This window comes from Delphinapterus leucas, chromosome 8, assembly GCF_059928025.1.
Source record: "Delphinapterus leucas isolate spDelLeu-1000000601 "Yukka" chromosome 8, BTC_Dleu_Yukka2, whole genome shotgun sequence".
NCBI lineage: Eukaryota > Metazoa > Chordata > Mammalia > Artiodactyla > Monodontidae > Delphinapterus > Delphinapterus leucas.
Genome location: NC_143136.1, coordinates 869,553 through 895,081, shown reverse-complemented (window position 1 = coordinate 895,081; position 25,529 = coordinate 869,553). Strand labels below are relative to the sequence as shown.

Below are 25,529 nucleotides of genomic sequence, written 5' to 3'. Positions count from 1 at the left end.
TAACAAAGTGGGTATACTGGGAATATACCTCAACATAATAAAGGTCATATATGACAAAACCACACCTAATGTCATACTCAATGGTGAAAAGTTGAAAGCTTTTCATCTAAGATTGGGAAGAAGACAAGGATGCCTACTCTCACCACTTTTATTCAACATAGTATTAGAAGTCCAAGCCTAAGCAATCAGACAAGAAAAAGAAACAAAAAGTATTCAAACTGGAACGGAAGAATTAAAACTGTCACTATTTGCAGATGACATGACACTATATATTAAAAACCTTAAAGATCCCACCAAAAAACTATTAAAACTAACAAGTGAATTCAGTAAGGTTACAGGATACAAAATTATATAGACATACATATATATATATATATATACACATATGATCGAATATTACTCAGTCAAAAAAAGAATGAAATCTTGCCATTTGCAACAACATGGAAAGATCTAGATGTTATTACGCTAAGCAAAATAAGTCAGAGAAAGACAAATACCATATGATTTCACTTATATGTGGCTCTAAAAAACAAAAAACAAAACAAATGTAGAAACAAAACAGAAAGACTCATAAGTACAGAGAAAAAACCTGGTGGCGGCCAGAAGGGAGGTAGCTGGGGGGATTAGTGAAATAGGTGAGGGAGATTAAGAGGTACAAACTCCCAGTTATACAATAAGTAAGTCACAGGGATGTAATGTAGGGAATATAGTCAACAGTATTGTAATAATTTTGTATGATGACAGATGGTTACTAAACTTATTGTGGAGATCATTTCCTAAAGTATATAAATGTCAAACCACTATGTTGTACACCTGAAACCAATACTGTATGCCAACTATATTTCAATTTTAAAAAAGGAAAAGAAAAAGAAAAATGGGCAATAGATAGAAACAAGAATTTCACAAGAGAAAATCCTATAAACCTATGATAAGAAGCTTAACTTTACTAGCATAATCATGACAATTTTACACCTACTAAATCAGCAAAAATTAAGAACCTAAAAATTTTAATACCAAATGTTGATAAAGATGTGGATCAATGGGAAGGCTAACAAATTAATATAATCTCTTTAGAAAACAATTTAAGTCAAACATTCTCCTCTGACAGTACTTTCCACTCTTAGATTTATATTCTATAGATATTCTTACACATAGGTAGCAAGTCACACTCAAGAACGTTCAGGGCTGTATGGTTCATAACAGCAAAAGAAAAAAGAAAAGAAAAAACCTAAACATTTAGCAATTAGAAAATAGATTTAAAATTCTGGTATATTCATGCTATGAATTATAGCAGTGAAAACAAATTCTATACACACAAGGATAACTGTTAGCAATGTAAGTGAAAAAAACCAAGTTATGAAAGACTATCGGCAATAGGATTCCCTTTCTATCATACCCCCCTCATCTAAATATATTGTTTAGGGGTACACAGTTACGTGACAAACCCAAACTTCAGGCAGGAGATGTCCTATGAGGGTCCAGCAGCAAGCTGCAATGAGGGAGGGCACAATGGCACAGGGTCTCCCAGTTCCTAATTTGGGTGGTGAGTTTAAACACGTTCATTTTACTGTTTTGATTTGTGGCTAATATTGCAAATGAATCAACTAGTATATACTGGAAAATTGAGATGTTTTACATGTACATGTTTATATCCTGCACAGGACCCTAAAAAGCAATAGCTGGCTATGAACCAAATGGTGAGTAGGAAGCAAGAAAGAAGCAAAATAATAAACTTATTAGAATGTGTTGCTCTCCTTCAAGTAGCAACATTTAAATGTCACAGGTTGATATTCCCTTCTTTAAGCATCTCAATGCACTAATTATTCTGCAATAACTAACAACAACATGATCATATTTCAGTTTTCCACTTCTATAACCAGCCTATAGACAAAGCCCAGAAGACTTGATTACGACTTCAGACTACACAGTAAGTGCTATAAAACTTTACTTTGTAAAAGAAAGTAATAAAACTCTTCAGAATACATTGTAAATATTACAAAAGCTTACTTTGTATAATAAAACTGACAAGAAACAGGGAGAGGAAGGAAGGAAATGTGGAGAGAGGAGGAGGGAACAAAATGTTTTGTCCTTCCTGGGGGGAAGTAAATAGTGTCTAAAGTTGATAAATTAAGAAGTGGACACAGAAAAGACAATCCGTTTTCCCTTGGTGCCTCCTGTGCTGTTCGCAGTCTGCCGAGCTAGTTCAGCATTGCACAGCACATTCAGGCCACAGCCCCAGGCTGGCCCCTGAGAGCACAGACCCTAGCTTCACACAGCCTTAGATCTCTTCCTTTTTTACAAGTTCAGTTTTGACTCAGGCCTAATCCAGGACTAGGTTTTTAGAATAGGTGTTGTTTTTTTGCTGTGTGTGTGTGTTTCCTTTTTTTTTCGGGGGGGAGGATATTATTTTGTTTTGTTTTGTAGCCACTCTGAGCAGAAGATGTGGGAAGCTGGACCCAGAGAGCACCTGATGGTGCTTCAGAGCAATCCTACTCCCGTTGCTAGTTTTGATTCCAGAAGGTGTAAGTGACACTCCCCACCCCCCACCAAACAGAAGAAGAGGTTTGCAGGGAGCTTCTGGAATAGTACTCCTTGCTCTTATGGGTGAACTTCTGGAGGCCACCGACTTTCTCCCACTAGAACAAACGCTAGGAAGCAAATAGCTCCAAATGCTCCCACCACTGCTATACAACCGAGAGCAGAACCAGCCTCAGGATGAAGCTAACACGGTGGCAAGCAGAGCTGAAAATGGCAAGATGTCATTTCGAACCACTGGATGAACCTACCATAAAACATGCCTTTCTCTGGACTTTAGGCTTGGGGGCCAATAACTTCACTCACCGTCAGACCCGTTTTGAGACTATCTCTCTGTTTCTTGCATCAAGGAATCCTACAGAGTATCCAGGATGATGGCTGCTGTGAGGGAGGGTGTAAGCAAAGGGCACCTCTCAGACCTGAAAGGTCCTCAAAGGCATCCTGGAGGAGGCACCAGCAGGGCTGAGCCCAGCAAGGTAGAGTAAAGAAGCCTCCCAGGCAGAACCACAGTAAGTGAACGATTCCCACAGAGCCCTTGGGGAGGAGTTCAGCGCACAGGAGAGTCGGTGGAGATGGGCCTGGAGAAGCTGGTTGGGATTCCCAGGGCCTCCTATGCCGGCCCAAGCAGTATGGATCTTATTTAGAGGTCTATGCTTGTAAGTAACCTGACCAGTGGGGGAGGAGGGGGGAGTTACAGTCAGGCAAAAAATTATGAGGTCTTAACTTAAAGCAACACCAGAAAGACGGAGAGGGGAAGCCACAAGAGAAATTAGACATAGAATTGATATAGGATTACTGGGCGAGATGTGGAAGGTAAGGGGATAAAAGTCATCAAAACCGCATCCCAAGGCCACGGCCCTTGTCTAGGAAAAGAAACACTGGTGACGAGGTTAAAGATAAAGCCCAGGTGTGTAGTGGGGACGTCAGGAAGCATGGACATGGCGCTACAGCCCATGGCTCCCCCCACAAACGTCTACTGAGAAGCTCCTACGTGCCGGGCACCGTGAGCCGAGAGCGAGACGCGGTCTGCCTCCTCCTGGCCCCCTTCCAGTAGGGGGACAAGGCACACACAGCCGCTCTAGGGTCGAGGACGGAGCGCCAGGTGGGTCCAGGCCGAGGCCAAGACCCCGAGGCGCGCAGAGAAACGGGCGCGGCCGCGGCCGGGGGCAAACGGCCGCAGGGCGGCAAGCGGACCACCACCCGGCCGCGCCGCACGGAGGGCACGCGGGCGGCGCGGGGTCGCGGTCCGGCTCCCCCTGTGCGGGTAGCTCACCTGAGGCCGCAGAGAGTCACGCGCCGACCTCCCAACACCCGCCGGGAGGGAGCCCATCCGCGCCTCTAGCCCCACCGACCAATGGCAGAGCGACCGATGCCGACTGACAGTACTCACGGGCCAACCGCTAGCGCCTGTGGGCGGGGACGCAGCAAGCCCGGGAGGAGACGCCCGCGCTAACGGTTGCTAGGGACGCACCGGAGTCTGTCTAAGGCGCCTCGGAGGAGCCAAAAGAGACAGGGCCTCCACCAGCACGGTCCGCGGACGCCGTTTTCTCTGGTCTCAGGAAGGGTGAGCAGCGCGGAGCTCGCCCCTCGGAGACCTCGACCTGAAGGCGGGGAGCGCAGGGCTGCTCCCTCACGGCCCACGATGCCCGCGGAGCCGGGGGCCAACGGGGGCTGCGGCGCCCTCAGTGGCCGGGTCGGCGTCCCGGGCCCCGAGCGGCTCTCCCGGCACTTCGGGCGGACCCGGTAGCGGACAGGCCCCGGGCCCGAAACGAGCGCGGGCTCCCTGCGCTAAGCGTTGACTGGAAGTGGCCCCTTCACACGGGCTCAGTCCGCGCGGCGACGCCGGAACAATGTCGGCACATTGTGCAGACGCAGACGCTGAGGCCCGGAGGGGCCGGGGATGCGCTCGATTGGCCCGCACTTTGCAGCCCCACGCAGGGACCCGCCCCGCCGTGTCTGGCTACCAGCCCACGAGCCCAGAGCGGCTCCCAGACTCCTCTCCGCTCTCCTGCAGGCTCGGCTCCGTGCGTGCGGCCCCGACTATCCCTGCCCTCAACCCGCTCCTCGCCTTCAAAGCCTCCCGTGCGCTAATTACCTGTCCGCCGGGTGTTGTGGCTGGCGGCGCGGGGGCTGAGGGCGGGCTCGGCCTCGCGGAAGGACTACAACTCCCATGAGGCTCTGGGGCCGCGCAAGCGTATGTGATTCCATTGGCTGGGAAAGCTCTGAGCTGGGAACCCTCATTGGCTGAGGGGCCTGAGGCGATAGATACCGGAAAGGGGAAGAGTAGCCAACATGGCGGAGGAGCGCGGCGCGGGACAGCAACAGTCGCAGGAGATGATGGAGGGTGAGCGGCCCCGCGGGGTGGCGACCGAAGGGCCCAGCGGGCGGGGGGCGGCGACCCGTACCGGCCTTGCCCGGGAGAAACGGGGCCGCCCGCCTGCGGCCGCGGCTCGGACCCCGCCGCGCGCACCCCCTGACATCTGCCAGCCGGCAGGGCGGGGGTGGCCCTGGACCCGGGACCCCGTGCTGAGGCGGTAGCGGCCGGGAAGGCGCGGGCGGCCCGGGAGATGCCAAACCTAGGGTCAGGGCCAGCGGCGGGGCGAGCCGGGCGCGTGGGTGGGGACTGAGGGCGCGGTGGTCCCACAGCCCTGGCGTCCGCCAGCTGGTGGGAGCCTCGCACCGAGTTCCTCAGCCAGCCTCGCGAGTCCCCAGTCCCGGGGCAGCTGACGAGGAAGCAAGGCGCGGGGCTCCCTGGGACTCGCCCGAGTCGGGTCATTGGTGAACGTGGCGGGGGTGGAGAAGGGTCCTCCCGAAAGTGAATGGGTCGTGGGGAAGGGGTGACCAGGAGCCAAGAGCTGAGTTACAAAATCGACGGTTTCCTGTTTTCAAAGCGATCATAGTTCCAAAAAGACTAAATCAAACTCTTCCGCTTTGTTGAAAAGAAGTATATGCATGTTACGTGTGCATATAGTTACATACACACGCTTACCGCAATCGGAGAGCCAGTCCTGTCTTCGAGTGCTCCTGTACTGTTCGATCCGCTGGCCTCATGAGCGCTCCGGAAGAGCAGCCACAGTCTCCAGTGTCAAGTGCTAGGGAAGCGGGGGAGGCGAAAGAAGAGCAGGCATGTTTGTGAGTGATGGCTGCGCAACCAAAGCCAGCTCTGAGCTGAATCGTGCAAGACAACTATAAATCAGCCGGGTTGGAGATGGGCTGAGGTCGTTTCAGGTGAAGGAAGCCACACGAAGGCAGGGGGGTGTGAAGGAATGTGACCTTTGGAGGAGAGTTAAGCCAAGAGTGGTGCAGTCGTACCGAACGAGGGAGAGTGCCGGTGAGGCTGGCAGGGAAGGTCGTGGAGGGCCTTGGTGGGGGGGAGAAGCACATGAAGGGTCTTGGACTTTCAGACCATTAGGTCTTTTTACGCAGGGAAACGCCTCTTCTTATCCCCCTTCTTCCCACCCTCCCACCTATTCCCACTTCCTCTTTAGCTGTTTCTGTGTCTTGGTAAATGGCAAGTAGGAAACCCAGGCAATTCCTTCTCTCCGGCTCCCACCCATCCAATGAATCAACAAGCTCTGCTGCCCCTGCTTCCTTAATATCTCCAAATCTTTGATACCTCTCCCATGCCCACTGCTGATACCTTGAGCCAGTCCATAGTCCCCGGTGCCACATAGTCACCTTATGTGCTGATCTGCTGTCCCATGCCCCTGTTTCACTTTGGCTGCCCTTCATTAGCTAAGCCCCTCCCACCCTGGGCTCCGCTGCACCAGACCATTGCCCAGTAGAACTTGCTGTCCCTTAGCCTTGACCACCTGTGCCTGGTAACAACTGATTTATTACATGTCTGCGTACATGTCATGCACATGTTTTTGTGCCTGACAGCAACTCTGAGGTGCAGGTACTATACTAGCTCCTTCTACAGGTGAGGAGACTGAGGCTTAGAAAAGAAAATCACATGCCAAAGCTGCGTCTGTAGAGACAGGATGCAAACTCAGGAAGAGTCAATGGCATTCCAGAAATTTTTGGAGTCAAAGATCAGATTTGGATTTTAGAATAAGATCAGATTCTCTAGCAATGGAGAATAGATTAAACAGCCAGACAAGCCACCGAGAGACCAGTTAGGCCAGGCAGGAGCCGAGGCCACAGGTAATGAGTAGCTGATCCAAGGCAGTTGCCAGGGCAGGGAAGAAGGAATGGGTTTGGAGGTTTTAGAGGTGGATTTCATCAGGACTTATCCAGCAGTCCTTTCCTGGGTGCGGCTTTGCTAAGCCCAGCAGGAGATACAAAGGTGAAGTAGCTGCCTTCCCCTCAAAGAGCATACCCCTTTGTAAATAAGCTGTAGTGGGAGAAAAGAGAATGCTTTCAGTGTGGTTGATGATTCCAAGTAATCCATCAGTGCTCCAGGTCTTCCACAGATTTCCAAAAGAGGTTGCAAAAAAAGTTAGGAAAAAGGGAAATTATTTGACAGTCTTGCCAAAGAATTTTTACCAGTCTGCCACATTTAATCACTGCCTGATTTGCTAATTCAAAAAATATTTATTTACCAGCCTTTCAAAACTGCGCTGGTGTCACGGTGCCCTGACATTCAGCATCAGTGACTTTGTGGGGCATTTAGCACTACTGGCTGTCTTCTCCTTTTTCTAGAGCTCCCCGCTGCCCACAGTCTGATTTGAGTTAGTCTTGATTTCTTTCAGAACGTGGGCCTGTGAACTGGGCTGGTTTTCTTGGCCAAATGGATAGTGGAGCATGGATGAAGGTATGTGGCGGGAGGGTCACATGGTCCCCTCTACGTGGACATCCAGGCCAAAAGGGAGCCAGACAGGAGGTGCTTCTCTGTGTGTTACCGCTAGGGCGTTTAATCACAAACCACGCAGGCCTTCCAGAACACCTGGTAATTCTTCATGAGTTCCTTGAGGGCAGGAATAGTATGTCACTCACCTTTGTACCCCTGTGGCCTCCCTGCTGTGCCCCATTCCCATCTGCCACAGTTCCCCCTTCCACTGGATGCCTCAGGTGGTACCCAGGACATCCATGGAAAACACTCAAATGTTTGTTGAACTGAGTTCAACAAACATTTTTGATTGAAGTCTTTTTGACTTCCAACTGGATGTCAATCTGTTATATGTTCCTCAAAGGGCCCCCTAACATGGGTGTGAGTTCTTATGGATGTGTGTGGGTTCAGTTGACAGGCGGGTGGAATCGGAAGAGTCGGGCGATGAAGAAGGGAAGAAGCAGAGCAGCGGAATGGTGGCCGAGCTCAGTGCGCACAGCCTGAAGGATGGAGAGGAGCGGGGGGAAGAGGACCCAGAAGGTACCAGGCCGAGTTAAGAACCTTAAACTCATTAAGCGGGAGGAGGATGGGGCTCTGTGGCATGCGATGGGCCCCCGGGTGGCGCCCGGGTGTTTGTCTGGCTGACTCTGGAGGCCCTCGGTGGGTGGCCAGGGGCGGTGGGAGTAGGCGCTGGGAGTAGGGCGCCCTCTGAGGTGCTCCCTGAGCCAGCTACACACTTACGGCACTTGCAGGCAGGATGAACTTTTTCCTAATTCCATTGAAGGCAAATACTAATGATATTGATACTAATGTGTCATCTGAAACAGAACCAGAAGATTGTTTTATTAACCACCTGTGCAGAAAGTACGATTTGAAATAAACAGTTCGGCTAACGAGCGTGCTCTCTTTTCCTACCGTGGACATAAACTGATTCTCTCTTAGTCATTTTTGAGTTCTGTCCACCAAACTTCTAGGCCTGAGGATCAACTTCTAAGTCGGTTTAGTGATTAACAACAACGAAATGAATTTAGAGGTGAGAAAGTAAGTGCTCCGCCTGTGATGGTGGGTTTTCACCCTCCCGAACTATGAGCTGAGCCTTTTTTGTTTGTTTTCTTTGCTTGCTTAGAAAATCAGTTTACATTCAGAGGAGTGAGAGAAACCATAGAAACAGACATAAAGATGTCCAAGATATATTATTAGGTGAAAAGAGCAAATTCTTTACAAATGGGATGCGTGTTAAAATCCTATCTTTATTTTTAAAATGATAATAATAGAATAATAGTATGTAGTTTTACTTAAGAGAGAAAACACGTCAAACTGTTTTTGGCCCGGGGGGGCCGGGGGGCAGTCTTTCTAAACAGCAGGTTTGAGAGGGTCTTGTACCTTCTGCATTTTCTAGATTTATACACAGTGTATGGGTATTTAAAGTTTTAATAGTCATGCATTACCGTTATGGTAATTAAAACAAAACGAATTTTTAAAATAACATCATGCTCTGTGCCAGTGAAGATGGTTGGTAACTATGGCAACCTAATTTTAAGGCAAAAGGAGATTACCACAAAAGTACCAGTCACATTACTTTGGAACTTCAGAGTCGATATTCTGGAAGTGATGTGGGTGGAATACGTACACGGGAGTGATGGGTGAAAGCTCTCGTTGCTGACTCAGTCACAGGAAGGCCAAGCGGTGGGAGTGTCACCTGCCCTCACATCTGAATGCCTGACATGTTGACAGAGCCCTGTCATGGGCTCTCCCCTGGCTCGTGAGCACAGGCTCACTGTGACTCGCCCAAGGGTACATGGCTACAAAGTGGAGCCCCTGGACTGGACCCCGACTTGTCTAGATCTGGTGTTCTTTCTTCCAGGCTACTAGCTGGTTAGAAGTCCTCTAGGAAGGTGCATTTTTATAGGTCCTTAGAGAAACCAGGACTTGCTCCTACCTGTACTTACTTAGATCTTAAGTTCAAGTAAAACAAATTCAAACGTGACAACTGGTACCATTCACTTATTTTCTATAAGTTGTTTTAAAACTTAAAACATACAGGATAGGTTTGGAAAGATGGCTGGTAACTTTGTTTCAAAGGTTAAGCTGCCATTTTGAGCACTGCCCTGTGCTGGATGTATTACAAACAGAACCCTTTAAGCCTTGTGACCATGTGTCCTGGACACCCTGCCTTTGTTGTCGCGCGCGTCTTTCGTTGCAGCTTCCTGAATTCAGGCCGTTGGCTGTGCTGTCTTTTGTAGGGGGATCGTTTGGGCATATCTCTTGGTTTTGCCCAGCTCCTTTTATTTAATTTTTGGGTTGGTTGACATCTTGTAAAGCTATGGCTGAACTAGAGTAAATGACATGTTTTTTTGTTTGTTTTTTTGCGGTAAGCGGGCCTCTCACTGTTGTGGCCTCTCCTGTTGTGGAGCACAGGCTCCGGACGTGCAGGCTCAACGGCCATGGCTCACGGGCCCAGCCGCTCCGCGGCATGTGGGATCCTCCCGGACCGGGGCACGAACCCGTGTCCCCTGCATCGGCAGGCAGGCTCTCAACCACTGCGCCACCAGGGAAGCCCGACATGTTTTTTTAACTAGCCATTGTCGGTGGTTATGGAAAAGGCGGCGCGGTGAATTCAGCCAGTGTGGCGCCAGGACGTCTTTGTCAGGCTGGGCCTGCATCGGGCGTGCCTCTCCGAGGCCTCCAGTCCAGCCTGCGAGCTGCCCCGTGCTGGGGGGCGCTGGGGGCATGAGGCTGGGGCTGTGAGCCTGCTCAGCCGCAGGAGCATATGCAGTGTTGCCATCGGGGAGAGGCAGCTGAAGGAAGCAGGCTGAACGGTAGTGGTGACCAGCGGTCCCTGGGGGCACAGGCCAGATAGCAGTCACCGTGGAGGAGCCACTGCCACCGAGGAGGAGCCTCTCCAAGGCAGGTGGCCCAGTTTCTTCAACAACAAATTGCAAGAACAAACGGGGACTTTATAGAAATGCCCTCTAGTTACAGTGTGTGGCCTCATTCAGATCCTAATGCGTGCAGGCTGGGGAGAGCATTTAACCCTTTTAGACGATGTGCTGCAGTAGGCCCAGAGCCCAGCGCGGGAGCCGTAGCCGCCCTCCTCAGGCCCCCGGACGGGAGGCCCGCTCTCCAGGGTGGACTGGCTCCTCGTCCTGCCCGGCAAGAGGGGCATGGAAATTGCTCAGCGAGGCTCTTCAATCTTGTCTGTTGAGCTGAGCGTTTTGTTTCGCTCTTTGCAGACAGACGTGTTTGTAGATGCTGGGCCACTTTCCAAAGCAGTAGAAGGCACATCCTAGAACATCTGATGTGCCCACAGCGTGATCTATATTCAAATGACCTGCTTTCTTGTCACAGACAAGAAGGGAAAGACCGGGAGGCAGGCTGCCACCAGCTACGCAGCTTCGGGCATCACCAGGAGGTGGCGGTGGGCAGCTTCCTGGCCCCTGGCTGGGGTCACTTGAGGCTTGGTCACCGTTCCCCCTCCCCCGGCTTTTCTGACAACAGCGTCAGACTGCATTTCCCTCCCTGGGAAGTTGTGCGGCACAGATGGAAGTTTGGAGGCGTTTGCTGAGTTCAGGAAACTGAGGATCTTGAAGGGTGACCATTGTCAGACAGATGTTAGCTCTGCTGCGTCATCCATGCCCTCTGGGTGTTGCCTGCTGGTTTCTCCTCTGCTTTCGAGTTGGCTCTGTGCCCCAGGCAGCCCGACCCAGCTCTCCGCGGACGCCGGGTCTGCGCCCTCCTGGAGACGGGGGTCTCTGAATGGGCTTTTCTTCTTCTTGTTGTTTCAGAAGGACAAGAGCTGCCTGTGGATATGGAAACCATTAACCTGGACAGAAATGCAGAGGTAATGCTGCCTGCTCAACCCAACCTCGGGGGGCACGGTGACAGAGCGCTCTGACCGTCAGGGTATCTTACGAGCGTGCCAGCTTAGCGAGTGATTTCCCTGGAAGGAGTTGTCTGAGCCTGTCTCCGTCGGCTCAGAGACCCTGTGTTCTTACTGTTTTTAATACCAGTGATGGACCTGCCATTTCTGTTTAACCAAATGAAACGCCTTTGGCTCAGATTATATGGGTCAGGTGATTACATTGTATGTGGTGGGGTCCTGCCATCCCCAGCCTCTGAGAAGCACCGCGCATTAATGACCTGGGAGGGGCGGAGCCAGCCGCTGTGTCTAGGCGGCCCGTGGGGCCTCCCCTGAGCCCACAGCCGGCCTTCGGTGGGGACACGGGACTCAAAGCATGGGCTTGTGATCTGTGCTAAGGGGGCAAAGGGGTGAGAGTAGGTTTCGCATCCCACCCGCTTGGAGGGTCAGTTTTACATCAAGCCGCTACCCGTGGTAGCTGAACCGAGGAGCGTTTTGCAGCTCGCCTCTGAGTCCCCGCCCCCTGTCTGCGCAGACTCCGTGTAGCGCTTCTCCCATTCTCCCCTCACCCTCGCATCCACCCACTGCCCGGCCTCCTCGTGGCTTCGATTCCCGGAAGCATGTCTTCAGGCGCTTGCCTGCAGCTGAGCGAGGTCTTGTCTTGTTTCAGGACGTTGATTTGAATCATTACCGCATTGGAAAAATCCAAGGCTTCGAGGTGCTGAAGAAAGTGAAGGTGAGGAATTCCGTCCTTGCAGGGGAGGTGACACTCCAGAGTCTGTCCCGCCCGAAGGACATAGATAAACCCAGAACAGAGTCAGTTCTGTGCAAGTGACAGTCCTTGCAAAGGTGCCAGGCCGCACCAGGAGCTGCCGTTGGGCACCTTTCCTCCTGAGCCTGGCAGGGTTGCTAGGGCAGACGGCAGGCTGGGTGGCTCGCCCCAGGTTCAAGCGGTGGCTCGGGCATGTGGCCGCCTGCAGTGCCTCAGGTCGAAGCCCGCCTGCAGCCACACACACCCCAGCCTGTGCAGTCCTTAACTCGCTTCAGTCCAATCTGTTTTTCAGAATTGAGCCACTGAGGGTTCCCTCTGCTGGGACACAGCACCCCCGCTGCCCGCTGCCTCCCTCACTAAGTAGGTCTGCTCGGTATGGGGCTTGCCTCCAGCCTCCCTTGGGTGTCTGCCCATCCTTTCCAAGGTCAGCAGCTTTCTAGAAAACGGGAAGGAAAACCACATCCTCCCACCCGGAAGACCTGTCCTGTAACAGCAGGCACTTTCTCCTGGCCTCCCTGTTGCCTACGTCAGCTGCCCTCTTTCTGTCCCCTAGACTCTCTGCCTCCGTCAAAATTTAATTAAGTGCATTGAGAATCTAGAGGAGCTACAGAGTCTTCGAGAGCTGGATCTTTACGACAACCAAATCAAGAAGATTGAGAACCTGGAGGGACTGACAGAGCTGGAGTGAGTCGTGAGACCCAGGGAGACAACGGAGGGGCCCGTCCAGCCTCCCCAGAACCAGCCCTGGGCCCCAGCTCTCAGGCCCAGGGAGGCCACTTCTGCCCCAGGGTCCTGCCCTGCACCTGGCTCCAGGGGTGCGTTGGCTTGCCCACAGTCCCAGCCTGCAAATTAAACCTGTGGAGCCTTTTGGCTGGTCTCTTCAGGGAGGACATGGTCTCTGCCCTCAACACCATCCTGTGAGCCCAGAGGCATCGGGAACCTGTAGGCTGCCTCCCAGCTCTCCCGGGCCTTCTTGGGCAGCCACAGATTCTGTGCCCGCCCCCGGGTGAGGCACGGTCCCCCAGGTCGGGATGCTGCCTCTAAGTTAATTACATTCTGAGTTCTGTGTGACCTACGCTCGTTAAAAAATAAATGTTTTGCCTGTTCCCAGGATTCTAGATATTTCTTTTAATCTACTGAGAAACATTGAAGGAATTGATAAGTTGACACGACTGAAAAAGCTCTTCTTGGTCAACAATAAAATCAATAAAATCGAGAACATAAGCAGCTTACGTCAACTGCAGATGCTGGAGCTGGGGTCCAACCGCATCCGGGTAGGTGCGAGCGTGGCGGCTGCGTGGCCTGGACGGTGTGGGTGCAGGGTGTGCGGTCGGCTGTATGTTTCATAAGAAAAGGTGCTGACTGGAGGTCAGTATTAATAAGAGTGTGTGCCCAGGTGCAGCGGTCTAGCCTTTCTTCTGCACGTAGAGTTCACTTGCTCCCCGTTCAAACCATGACATAATTCTTACCAAACCATTCCATTAGGTTCTGCCCGAGGTGAACTGATCAGCCCCAAACACTTTGCTTTTGAATGTACTGCAGAGTGAAAGTGTCCCAAGGCAGCAGAGGGCTGGCTTGCCGGTGCCTCGCCCCACACCAGGGCCGTAGGAAGGAGCACGCAGCCTGGTACTCGGCTGGCCTGTCCTCCCCTGCTGAGCGGCTGGGGGCAGGGATTTCGGAGCACTTCTTCCCCTCCCTCCGTGTCGCAAGTGACCCTCTGTCCAACTTTTGGAAGCTCGTAGCACACGGTCATCCCAGGTTGGCCCTCATGAGCTGGACAGGATGCAAAGCAAAGAGAGTGGTTCTGGCAAAGGGCCTCTCATGATGATGGTGGTGATACGGCTGAAAATAGCAAAGCAGCACACTTAAAACTAGACAGTGGCCCAGATGTCAGCATTTTATCGAGTATTTCTCTATGGAATCTTCCAAGAGAAAGGTGGCTCGTCACAAATTGATGCAGGCCATAGCAGTTAAGGATGCCTTCCCTCTGAATCCTCATCCTCGTAGACTGCCCCCAGCCACATCTTGCTGTGAAGGGCCAGACAAGATGCTCAGTCTGCACTCGCTTGAGGCCCCACTGTGTTCCCGTGCACATAGTCTGGTCATTTAGTGCTGAAGAAGCCAGTAGCTAACCTGTTCTGGGAGAGCAGTGAACTCAGAGGAGGCGGCGGCCTGAGGCCTGGTCAGTGGGCGTTGATTAAACCGGCTGCTACCCGAGGCGCTGCGGGAGATCCATCTCCAGCTGAATGGCGGAGCACCGGCATGGAGCAAGGAGAAGCAAGGAAGCAGGTGGCAGAAACAGGAAGAGGGGCAGAGAGTCAGGGAATGGGGGCACCTGCTCTAGGAATCCCGTAGGGCATCCCAAGGCCAGAGCTCCCAGCTTCTGTCTCTTGTGGAATGCATTTTAACAAATCCTACATAGAGTCACGTAATAATGTGGCAACTCGGAATTTTAGGACTGGAGGGACCTGAGAAGTCCCGAGAGCTCCAGGGCTCTGTGGAAACTCGAGGTCTGGGAGTGAGCCCAAGTAAGGGGGGCTTGACGCCTCGCTCCCACCCCCACCTTTTCTGTGTTCTCATGTTGCACTTTCACGTGAGGTTGTATGGGAAATTTTCCAGAGTGGAGAAGCACCTGCCCGACGCCCCGGGAGGCTCTCTCTCCTTGCCCAGAGACCTTTCTCTTCCCCGGGTAGCTAAGCGCTGCCCTGTCCTGATTTTCACAGGCAATTGAAAATATTGACACGTTAACCAGCCTGGAGAGTTTGTTTTTGGGGAAAAACAAGATCACTAAGCTTCAGAACCTGGACGCACTCACCAACCTGACAGTCCTCAGCATGCAGGTACTGACCGCCCTACCCCCCCGCCCCTGCCGCCCCCGTCCTGCAGGCCCAGGGCCCGGGCATTGATGGGCTCTCTGTTTCACTGGCAGGGAGCGACTGAGACATTATACTTCACTGACCTTAGTCGTGCGTGACGCATGCTGGACCACAGTTTCATTCTCTAAGCATCACGCTCCTTTTCCTAGTAAAATTTCGAGCTGGTTTTTAGCCAGAGGGTCTCTTCAGAAGGTGGAGCTCGTTCCAAAACCTACAGTGCTGGGCTCCACGGTGGGAGCGGCCCTCCCGCGTCCATGCGGAGGGCATGCGGCCTGGCTCGGGGGTTGGGAAGCACGTGGCTGCGCCTCAGCTCCTGTTCCTTTTTGTCAGAAGCAGGCAAGTGGCACCAGGCCCTTGAGGCAGGATGTGGCGGGGTGCTCTGAGGACAGGACCTCAGCGTGGCAGGTCCCCTAAAACCACAGGTGCCTTTTGGAAAGCAGACGTTCCACAGACTTCTTTAAGAAGAGGGCGTTAGGCTTTAATTTGAGTTATAGTAGATGCTGAAAGAAATGAGAACTGATTTTATTTTAAAATATTCTGTGATTCTGACATTTTTGAATTACTAAATTAATTGAGGTAGACCTTCCCCAAGTAGATGAAAAGTGAGTGCTTTGCATACAAGCCTTTAACCCCGCGTGTGAGCTTTAGCCCAGTACAGCAGACCCAAGATTTCGGTCTTCCTTTTCTGTGTGTGTGAGTCCCATTCTTGCAGCTGTATCCGGATGCCCCGCCATCAGGCACCCACGGTAAGCAACCCCACTTCCCACAAGCCACGCAGCTTCGCGCGTCCTTGCTGCTCTGACTCTCCCTCTTGCAGGGCAACCGGCTGACCAAGATCGAGGGCCTGCAGAGCCTGGTGAACCTACGGGAGCTCTATCTCAGCCACAACGGCATCGAGGTCATCGAGGGCCTGGACAACAACGTAAGCCCGCCGGCCGCCTGTGGGGCAGTGGGGTCATGGGGTGCCCGACGGGCAGGCAGCACACACCAGCCTCCGGGTGGCTCTCGAGGGGACTCGCTGCCTCTGGAGGTCTGTCCTAGTGACCTTTCCATCCCTCCTCACGCTGGGAAACACAGACGCAGGCGGTATCTGCTCAGCCCTGAGCGGGCACTGAGCTGAGCTGTGTGTCGCGGGGATAGATTCACTGCATGGCCCTGTAGGCGTTGGGGAAGATTTTTGAAAAGTAAACCCCAGGGACTCCCCCGGCCGTCCAGTGGTTAGGACTCTGCGCTTCCTGTGCAGGGGACACAGGTTCAGTCCCTGCTCGGGGAACTAAGATCCCACATGCCGCGGGGCACGGCCAAAAATAAATTAAAGTTAAGAAAAAAGTAAACCCCGGCTGCTCCTAGGTGTCCCTGTCCCACGGAGGGCTAGTGGGCGCAGCAGCCACCCCCTCTTCCCGCTCCGGGCCCCACTACCCAGCCTGCGGGGCCAGCAGCGCCCCCCCGGCCCAGATCCTGCACAGTCTCGCTCCCTCCCGCCCGCCCCTCAGCAGCCCTGCCCGCCCAGCGCAGGACAGCCTTAGGGGCGCTGGGCAGGGAGGGGTAGCGCTGGCCCTGAGCCCCCAGGAAGCCCCTGCGCCCCTCAGCTGCCTGCAGGCAAACCTGCTTTTCCTCAGTGCAGTATTCAAGACAAATAAAATACTTTTACTCTTTCAATTTTACTGGGTTTTTTTTTCCTGTTTTGTTGACTTGCCAGCAAGTGTAACCAGATTGGTCACTTCTGTTGTTGTAAACACAGCGTTTCAATCTTCGTCAAGTCTCCTTTGGGCTTTGCGCCTCAGCCCCTGGGCCTAGCCACCATTAGTAATGTTTTCAGGGGAAATCCACGTTCTGAATTTCATTTCACCGACATCTACGTACAAAATTTTAGAAAAGCTAGAATTTGCCTACTGTGAGTCTGGTCGCCTTTGCCTGCCTTCCAATCAAGCTGAGAGTTTACAGAGCTGGTGTGTAAACTGGGTGCACAGTCGGCCGGTGCAGAATGGGACCCTGAGGCTAAGCTGAGAGGTGCGGCCGTGCGGAGGCCGTGCGATTGGAGCCGGGCGGTGCCCCCTCTGCTCCTTGGCCTCCCCCGCCGGTCCCCACGGTCAGCGGAGGGTCCACGCAGGAGAGGGCGTGGCAGCGGTATGGCCCAAAAGAGCAGCGGGGTCCCAGGCGCACAGGACGGGGCAAGAGCTTAGGACTGTCCCAGTAGGAGCGCTGCGCCTCGGTCTGGGGTCAGCACCGCACCCTTCTGGGGCCTCTGCAACAAAACAGAAAAATAGCAGTTGTGGCTTTAAAGGTAATCATTGTAAGATTCTTGTAATCAAATGAGACAGGCTTTCCTCTGAGATCTTTGTTCACCTATACTTTCTTCTAAGCTTTATCTCTTAATTTGTCTGACATTTACCTTTGTGGTGTGAGATCAGGCAGTAAGTATCCTTTTCCCAAATGGCAGATCCACCGTCTTGACACCACGGCTGAGTCCTCCCCCACTGCTGCCTCTGTTTGCCCCTCTGTGTGCTGGGTCGTCTTCCTGTGGGTCTAGCGGGATAATCTCTCCTGTGTGTGCTCTCCCCACCCTGTCCCCTTCCTTTTTTTTTTTAAAGCAATTCTTACTGGTTTGCTTTTGAATGAGCTTTCAAAACACTGTCCAGCTCCCCAGGAAAACACGAGGTAGTATTGAGCGCATGACGGAATCCTTGTTGCTGGACGTTTGGGGCCAGTTCTGGCAGCCGGGCGCCCCTGGTGCTGAGCTCTTGTGCTAGGGCTGCACAAGGGTCACATCCTGCCGCGGGCCGCACATGCTTTAGCTTGGCCGGTTCCTGCGCTGACACATCCCACGCCGCCCAGCACCGCAGAGCAGGGGGCAGCGGGCCTGCCCTGGCCCCGCCCTGCTGCCCACGGTGGCCCCCTTCTGCAGAGTTCTCCTGAGTCCCTGTTTGCTCTGAAGGTCGCCGAGCCCCGCAGGCAGGTGCCTCCTAGCCCCCTGTAGTCACCCAGCTATCTGAGCGGACACCAGGAGCCCAACAGAAGCCAGTGGAAGGGCTCGTCACCCACGTCTGTGCCCAGACAGTGCAGGACACTGTGCCCGGCCCTCAAGGAGTCAGAGGCCAGGGCCGGAGCGCTTCTGGGTTGGCAGGGCTTCTGGCTGCCCCCTCGTGTGTGTGTTTGTGGGCTTTGTTTTTATTTTATTGAGAGTTTTTTTTTAACTTTCCCTTAAAACTTGGTATTTGGAGTCAGAATCCCAGGAACACAGTAGAAAATGTAAGAAGGCAACCCGCAATCAGAAACGAGCAGAGAGGAAGAGAATGTACTGTCGGGGGCTGTCAACCAACTTGTAATGTTTCCCTTTTGATTTTAGAAAAACTTGCCAATTGGTGTGGTTAAACATACTTCAGGAAGCAGTGCAAGCTTTTAAAGGCTTCGTTTTCACTACAATCTTATTGTGTGAAATCTTGAAACTCTGTGAACTTTAAAAAAAAATTCCTCGGGCTTAGCTGATGTGTGCTGGGAAGTAGGCGTCTGCTGGACATTTCTGGAATAGAGGGTCGAGCACAGCGTTGTCTCCACGAGACAGTGCGATGCCTGCCCCGCAGTGGACGAGCCCCGGACACTGTCCCCAGTGGGGCTGAGCCCCCTCTTTCTTCTCTCCCATCAGCTGTAAATTCCAGGCCAGTGGCCACCCGCTGTCCCTCAGTGCCCAGGCGTTCCTCTCCGCCCTTCCTCCTGTGCTGGAAGGAGGGCCCCTTCACCCCCGCCAAGCCCCAGGTTCCTCAGCCCTAAAAGAAGAAGGACACGCTGTTCTAAGGATCAGCTGGAATTGCATGTTTCCTTGGGTTGAGCACTAAATAGATACTGTTACCCCTCTTCAGAGCCCCGGCCTCGTGTTAGCTGCCCTTACCGGGACCAGGCGCGTCGCTGGGGTCCTTGTGGGCCAGGATCTGGGAGCCTGGGGCTTGGAATCTGAAGGAACTAGTTCCAGACCCCAATGGTGAGAGCGCAGTGAGGCAGTCGTGAGGATTCTGTGTCTTCGGCCTGGTCTGGGGGTGGGCGGGGAGGCTGCAGGAGGTGGGCAGTGCTGTCCCCCTGCTAGCGCACTCCCGTCCTGAGAGGGCAGCTCGCCTCATGGCTCTAAGCTCAGCGCCCAACGCTGTGTGCATGGTCGCGCGCTCGTTGTTGATCTGAGGTAATCCAGGAAAAATTTTATTTCCTTATTTTAGAACAAACTCACGATGTTGGACATTGCGTCAAATAGAATCAAAAAGATTGAAAATATCAGCCATCTAACAGAGCTGCAGGAATTCTGGGTAAGTTTAATACACAAGGGGTTGATGACACTTCAGCTGCACTGGTCCTGCCGAGTGAAATACCGTTTACTCCAGCCCTGGAGGCTGTGACGTGGAATGGGACTGTGGGCAGGGCTGTAGGACTTTGGCACCCACGCGGGATCTCGGGCCCCGCCACGCCCCAGATGTAGACCAAACCAAAATGGGCATTTTAGAAGATTCTGGGTGATTGCGGTTCACGTGAAAGTGTGAGGAGCCCTGCACAGTGTACGGTTAGACCCGAGGATTGCCACATGACTGAAGGGCTTCCAGACCCAGCCAAGGGTCCAGTGCACCCAGCACAGGGGTGTACCGGCACCGCGGAAGGAGGTGTCGCATGGGCTTCTGCTGTCAGTCGTCCCAGAATGTGCCTTGTGTTTGCCTCATGGTGACAGTGTTGTCTCGGGAGCAGTGCCACCGAGCCCAGAGGAAGAGAAACAGGGCATAAGATGTCTTGAGACTCCTCTGAGGGGGTGGCAGGATGACCCCCAAGCTGAAGTCCTCAGTGTCAGGGTTCCACACGGGTGTCCTCCCGAAGCACGTTTGTTGCCTGGTGGCTCCTACAGGCGCCACCACACGCTCCACCCGGTGACTGCCGTCTGCAAAGTGAGCGTCGTCCGGATGCGCTCAGTCTGATCCAAGATTCGTGCTGCGTCTAAGGCGTGCTTCTTCCTTGTCTAGCCATCCTACTGACCCTGCTTGTGTCCTGTGTGCTTTCCTTTCCTCATCTTAAAAGATCGTCCCGGTTTCCCTAGAGTACAGGTGGCCTGCTGTGAGCATGTCCCTTGCCCCTTAGCGGTAGCACTGAGTCTTGGGCGTTGTCAGCACGTGATGCCAGCAAGTCTGGGAAGACCGGAACCAGCCTTTGAGAGGCTGGGGGAGCCGAGCGAGCCACCGTGAGCCGGGGGTCTGGTGTACAGCCCACCCCCGGAGGCAGGTGTGGCTAGTGGTAAGCCGGTTGCATTGGAGCGAAGGGATTTGGCTCCGAAGAGGCCAGGGAACCACACAGAGAAACCGCACAACCAGAAGAGGGGTCCAGAGATGGAGGCTGGGGCTAGGCCAGCACCCAGGGCGCCCAGCAGGGAGACAGCACTAGGTGTGCCCCCACCCCCCGCAAGGTGCTGATATTCACGCCGTGTGTAACCCCTCCCCGTGAGTGTGTGTTGACCTTAGTGACTCACTTCCAGCCGACAGAATGCAGCAGAAAACAGGATTCCACCCCCGTGACGGGGTGATGAAAAGACTGGCTTGTCTCCTAGGGGCTCCCCCTTGCTTTCTCCTGAACCCCAGCTTTGTGTGAAGTAACAGACACCTTCTTTGATGCCAGCAACATACAAGGCACGCGTCCCCTCTGTTGAAGTGATTCTGTTGTGTGAGAAATGTATCTTGGGAATTCTCCCACACCTCAGTTTTGTTTAAAATGTTATTGAATTTGAGGGGAAGTAAATGTAAATTTTCTATATAAACATTAGCCACCAAAAACCATTGTGATGGGAAATGCATACATCCTATGAAGTTTGGGTCTTGAAAACCACGAGATAGTCTGCTGGGGAATGTCAGCCAGGGTGATGTTCTGTAGCAGAATTCCAGTCTGGGATTCAGGCAGGATCATCACCAGACTCTAAAACCGTGGGCGAGCAGGGTGTACGCACATGTGCCAAGTGTCGCCCCGCCGAGAGTTTGCTGATTGCAGAGGGGAGACGCGTTCCCCAGAGTCATCTGGGCACCACCAGTGTGTCCACAGGATCAGACTTATCCCCGGTAGTGGGACAGCCTCATGCCTTGTGTCCCCCGATGTGCTTCATGTATGAAGTGTGCTCACCAGGAATGTTTAGTGTGATGTAACCAAGCATGTAGACCTAACTTCCAGTTGTCAGGAAGTAGAGGGTCCGGGAGAACGAGCTAGGTGACACCACGGGAAGCAGGCGGCTGAATCCAGAACAAGGGTCCTTCTACACGACAAGTAGCTGGGTGTCTTTAAAGGTCGACTTCATATAACAGAAAAAAAATGAGAGGAGGAAGTGGGAAACATTCTAGATGGAAAAAACTAAAAATTGCACCTTCTGGGAGACTCTTTAAGAAGATGGGCGTACCTGGAAGGTCACACTCCACATCACACCTTGCTCCTTTACATCTCAGTTGTGCAGAACTTGAAAAAAGAGACATAAAGGCCTTTTTTTTTTTTTTCCCTCAATGAGGCTTCCAGAGATCCTGGAATTTCTGTGGAGACAATACAGGTGAATGGTTTTGAGTTCCATTTTGGAAAAATACAAAGATAAGAATCTCCGGGGACTTCCCCAGTGGCACAGTGGTTAAGAATCTGCCAGCCAATGCAGGGGACACGGGTTCAAGCCCTGGTCCGGGAAGATGCCACATGCCACGGAGCACCTAAGCCCATGCGCCACAACTACTGAGCCTATGCTAGATCTAGAGCCCATGAGCCACAACTACTGAGCCCACGCGCCACAACTACTTGAAGCCCATGCACCTAGAGCCCATGCTCCACAACAAGAGAAGCCACCGCAATGAGAAGCCCGCACACCACAACAAAGAGTAGCCCCTGCTCGCCACAACTAGAGAAAGCCCCAGCGCAGCAACGAAGACCCAACGCAGCCAAAAATAAATAAATGTATTTAAAAAAGAAAAGAATCTCTGAAAGTTACCTGTGTCAAAGACATCCTTTACAATGTGCCATTGGTGGTGAGTAAACTCCCAGGTCCACATTCACTAAATCCTAGAGGAAACTGCCCTGTGGCTGGCTGTACTGTGGAATACCCTCAACTATAAGACCTGGGGTTTATAAAGACAGTAAGCGCACCACCGGGGACTAACAGGACGGTGGCAGTGGAAATGCCGTGACGTGTGACACAGGAAGCACACAGTGTGTGTCAGCCACAAATGACTCTGTTGAGAAAGACGAGGAGGAGATGGCGGCCCTGCTGGAGCGTCAGCCGCCAGCGGAGTGGGAGACGGTTTCTAAGTAGATTCTGCTGCAAAAAGACCTTACTTCTCCTAAGCGATGTAACATTGCTACTTTTATTAAATGAATGTACTGTTTGCACGTTGCAAGGTAAAAGTGCTTAAGGCATGCGTGTCTTTTTTGTGACTCTCCACTGCAGCGGCCTCTTTCTGGTAACCGAGCAGCTGCAGCCACTGCCACGGGGGATATTGCTTCCCTCTGGTTCTGATTTTGCACACTTTGCGTTGGCCACATGGGCAGCTCATGTTGTACAAGACGAGGGTCGTAGACTAACGCTTAACAGAGTACTGCTTAAGGCTTTATCCTGGGACAGCTCTTCTCCCTTTGCGGTGGAGGCACCTTGAGTCCTGCTCTGAGTTCCGGGTCCCCGTGACTCCGGGCTCAGAAGCAGGCTTCGGGCCCTCCACAAGGCCGGCCTCTGGGTTTTGGAAATCTGGCTTTCCCAAAGCACGTGGCACACTAGGCCCACGTGAAGTTCTGTGAAAATAGCGTTCCTTAAATAGGCGAGCCTGAGAAGCCCTGCATTGTATACCCTCTGGGAGAATCTAGGAGAATCTCTGTGGGAGATTCATAATGTGCAGTGAGTTATTAAAGACAAGCCTGGCTGTGACAGTGGAGTGGTGCCAGAGTAGCCCTCCCACCATGAACCGACCCCAAGGCCCGAGGCTGCTCCGTGCGGGCAGCGCACAGCAGGCAGCAGCAGGCCACAGGCCCTGAGGACGGGGATGGCACAGTGAGCCCCGGGCTGCCCTGCTCTGCCTAGGACCAGCTTCCTAAGCGGAACACTGCAGTTCTGTGGAGCTGAAGAAGCAGAGGTCAAAGTTCATGGCAGCTGGACTCTTCAGGACAAGGTGTTGGAGAGAAGGCATAGCTGTGCAGAGGAGGGCCCCGGAAGCCCACGTGGGGGTCGCCTGCCAGGCTGTGGCTGAGCGGTGGGCAGTCTGGGCACGAGACCACCCCTCTCGCAGCTCACCCACTAGCTCTGCCGGAGGAGAGCAGAGCTGGGGGACGATGGAGCTCCAGCCCTGCCCAGGTGGGGGTCTCACCAGCACCCTTGACATCCAGCTAGACACCAAACGGGTCAGGCCTTAGGGGTAAGTGCCACAGGCTCAGCTACGACGCCCTCCAGTCCCCCCTAATAAAGCCTAGAAGCAGGCTGCAGCGGTGTGTCCAGAGGAGGCTGCGCTCGGAGCTTGCTTCCCACCAGGTCAGAGGGGCCTGACCTCCTGGAGACCTGCCCTGAAGAAGTGTGGAACCGAGCCTGTGGCTGTCTCTACACCGTCTTAGCCCCGATGTCCAGCGTTCAATTCAAAATCACTAGGTGTACAATAGGAAAATGTGATCTGTATTCAAGGAAGTCGTCCTAAGAAACCAAGCCTAGGTTTTCAGTCACCGTTTGTGAACGTAGCCCTGGACCTGGAGGTGGCTTGCGGTCTCTTGGTCATCACTCCCACCTCCAGGCTGCTCTCACCTTCCCCCCCCGAAGACCCCCACCACACAGCCGCTCTGCAGCTTGGCCGTCATCCTCTCCCTCCCTGGAGACCCTGGTGCTGGGGCAAAACTGGGCCCTTCTCTCAAGAGACTTAATCCAGTGCCTGGTCAGTGCTCGAACCCTCTGCAGTGTCCCCACCAAGTGGCAGTGGATGGGACGGTCAAGGGCCTCGGCTTCTTCACCTCCCACACATGGACAGATGTCATACCTTCTCTGAGTGGGGCTGCTGCCGTGTGACCTCGGCCACCCCGCTTCTGCCCTCGCAGGTTCTGAGGGAACAGGTCTGCCCTTCCCACCACCATGTGCATGGCGGGCCCCGGGCCTGGTGTCTCTTGAAGCGTGATTTCTAGAACTGGGTGTGGCCGGAGCCAGGGGGTGAGGGCAGCAGGTGCGGGGCATGCACTCAGGGCAGCTTCCCCGCCCACCCTGCACACCCAGCCCTGTCAGCTGTCAGCTCACGGGCGGCGACACACTGGAGCCTCTGCCATGCACCTCTCTTCCCAGTGCTACGGTCAGCATGAGGTCAGCCACAGAAGCTGGCAGACACGACACGTCAGGGCTCTTCAGCTTTCCTGGGAGCCGGTTACTGAGCGTTTGCTGGCGCAGCACAGCCGGGAGCCATGACGGTGATGTCCCCACGGGTGCCGCCTGAGCCTCCTGCCCTCGCCCTTCACTCCGGCCATCCAGGACACGTCTCACGTTCACAGAGGCAGTTCTCTAGTTTGTGTTCACTTGGCCGTCTGCCGTATTCTTTGGAAACTGAAGACTGGTCTCTTGGAGCCCCAGCAGAAGGGCCACGACATCCACGCGACAGGTGTGGACCAAGCTGGGTGACGGGTGCTCCAACCCAGAGGCTCTACGTGCCCTCACCTTGATGGTGGTTTGAAAAGTGAGAGGTCTCCCCACCCACCAACCCCAGCCCCGCGGGCCTCAGCAGAGCCGGGAAGGGGCCTCCTGACCTGCTCTGAGCCCGTCCTCCTGACGTGGTGCATCCTGGACGGGATCAGCCGTGGTGCAGCATTTCTGCCACAGAGGCGGGCGGTGGGTGTCCCGGGGGTGCACGCCATCAAGGCCCCTCGTGCCCTGAGTGTCCGGCGAGCGACCTCTGGTCTGTTGTCCATGTTGTCATCAGAGCGCATAGTCAGGCCTTGGGGACAATGGCCGAGGATGGTTTGTAGGAAATACAGCCGAACCGGCTGCAGCACTTTGCCTGGAGACAGGGTGGGGTGGGGTGGGGTAGGATTGCTCCGTCTCCCCTCTGCTGAACTGAACATGGATTTGCCCCTGTCGTGGCACCGTGTCCAGGTTCATCCCATATGGGACGCGGCCCGGCCAGGATGTGCCGTGATGGATGGAAGGCCCTGTGAGGTGCTGGTCACCCCTCTTTTGAGTGGGGGCCTCGTGGCCCACGTTGGGAGGCTGGGGGGCCGGGTTGGTGTGACCTGAAGGGGGCGGGGCAGGGCTGTCGTTTTCTGAAGGGGGGCGCGGTGCGGGGCTGTAGCACCCTAAGGCTTCTCCGATGTGCGCGTGTTCCCCCAGATGAACGACAACCTCCTGGACTGCTGGAGTGACCTGGACGAGCTCAAGGGCGCCAAGAGCCTGGAGACGGTGTACCTGGAGCGGAACCCCCTGCAGAAGGACCCCCAGTACCGGCGGAAGATCATGCTGGCCCTCCCCACCGTGCGGCAGATCGATGCCACCTTCGTCAGGTTCTGAAGCTCCCGGCCCCTCTCTTCCAAGAGCCTCCCAGCCACGGTTTTTAGTCCACCCGTTGCTCCTAAATGATCGCTCTATCAACAACGGTCACAAACCCAATGGCAATAAAAAGGCACTGAGTGAAAGCTGCCGTGTGCGGTGCCGCTCGCCACCTGGACACCAGTGCTGTCACCTCCGGCCGGTACGCATTCCGAGTTAGTGGCCCACAGCCCCGCACC

The 25,529-nt window shown here is 53.8% G+C and overlaps 2 protein-coding genes across 8 annotated transcripts in view; one reads left to right on the top strand and one right to left on the bottom strand.

The window, feature by feature from the left end:
* PASK (PAS domain containing serine/threonine kinase) overlaps window positions 1-4,563 on the bottom strand; it is a 40,553-nt gene extending 35,990 nt beyond the window's left edge. The window contains exon 1 of one of the 2 annotated variants that reach the window (XR_016394002.1): window positions 3,809-4,563. The gene's annotated coding sequence lies outside the window, so the exon portion shown is untranslated. The remainder of the gene's footprint in view (window positions 1-3,808) is intronic. The other variant, XM_022568187.3, reaches the window with a different exon arrangement.
* Window positions 4,564-4,759: 196 nt separating this feature from the next.
* Window positions 4,760-25,436, top strand: PPP1R7 (protein phosphatase 1 regulatory subunit 7). 6 transcript variants are annotated; one of them, XM_022568191.3, is made up of 10 exons: window positions 4,760-4,879; window positions 7,718-7,858; window positions 11,092-11,147; window positions 11,836-11,901; window positions 12,491-12,621; window positions 13,049-13,211; window positions 14,661-14,777; window positions 15,631-15,735; window positions 19,019-19,105; window positions 25,135-25,436. In XM_022568191.3, the coding sequence occupies exons 1-10, from the start codon at window positions 4,828-4,830 to the stop codon at window positions 25,309-25,311; spliced, it is 1,095 nt and encodes a 364-aa protein (XP_022423899.2). In that variant the 5' UTR covers window positions 4,760-4,827; the 3' UTR covers window positions 25,312-25,436. The 6 variants fall into 6 exon arrangements, with proteins under 6 accessions (XP_022423899.2, XP_022423903.2, XP_089772229.1 ...); XM_022568195.3 differs by lacking the exon at window positions 25,135-25,436 and adding an exon at window positions 21,322-25,014; XM_089916103.1 differs by lacking the exon at window positions 25,135-25,436 and adding an exon at window positions 20,311-21,313.
* Window positions 25,437-25,529: the final 93 nt, after the last annotated feature.

Bases quoted from the DNA above. Each gene is read 5' to 3' on its own strand.
- PPP1R7 (XM_022568191.3), top strand. From the start codon at position 4,828: ATGGCGGAGGAGCGCGGCGCGGGACAGCAACAGTCGCAGGAGATGATG. The intron at 4,880-7,717 runs GTGAGCGGCCCC...GTGTGGGTTCAG, and splicing joins GTCGCAGGAGATGATGGAGG to TTGACAGGCGGGTGGAATCG. The intron at 15,736-19,018 runs GTAAGCCCGCCG...TCCTTATTTTAG, and splicing joins TCGAGGGCCTGGACAACAAC to AACAAACTCACGATGTTGGA.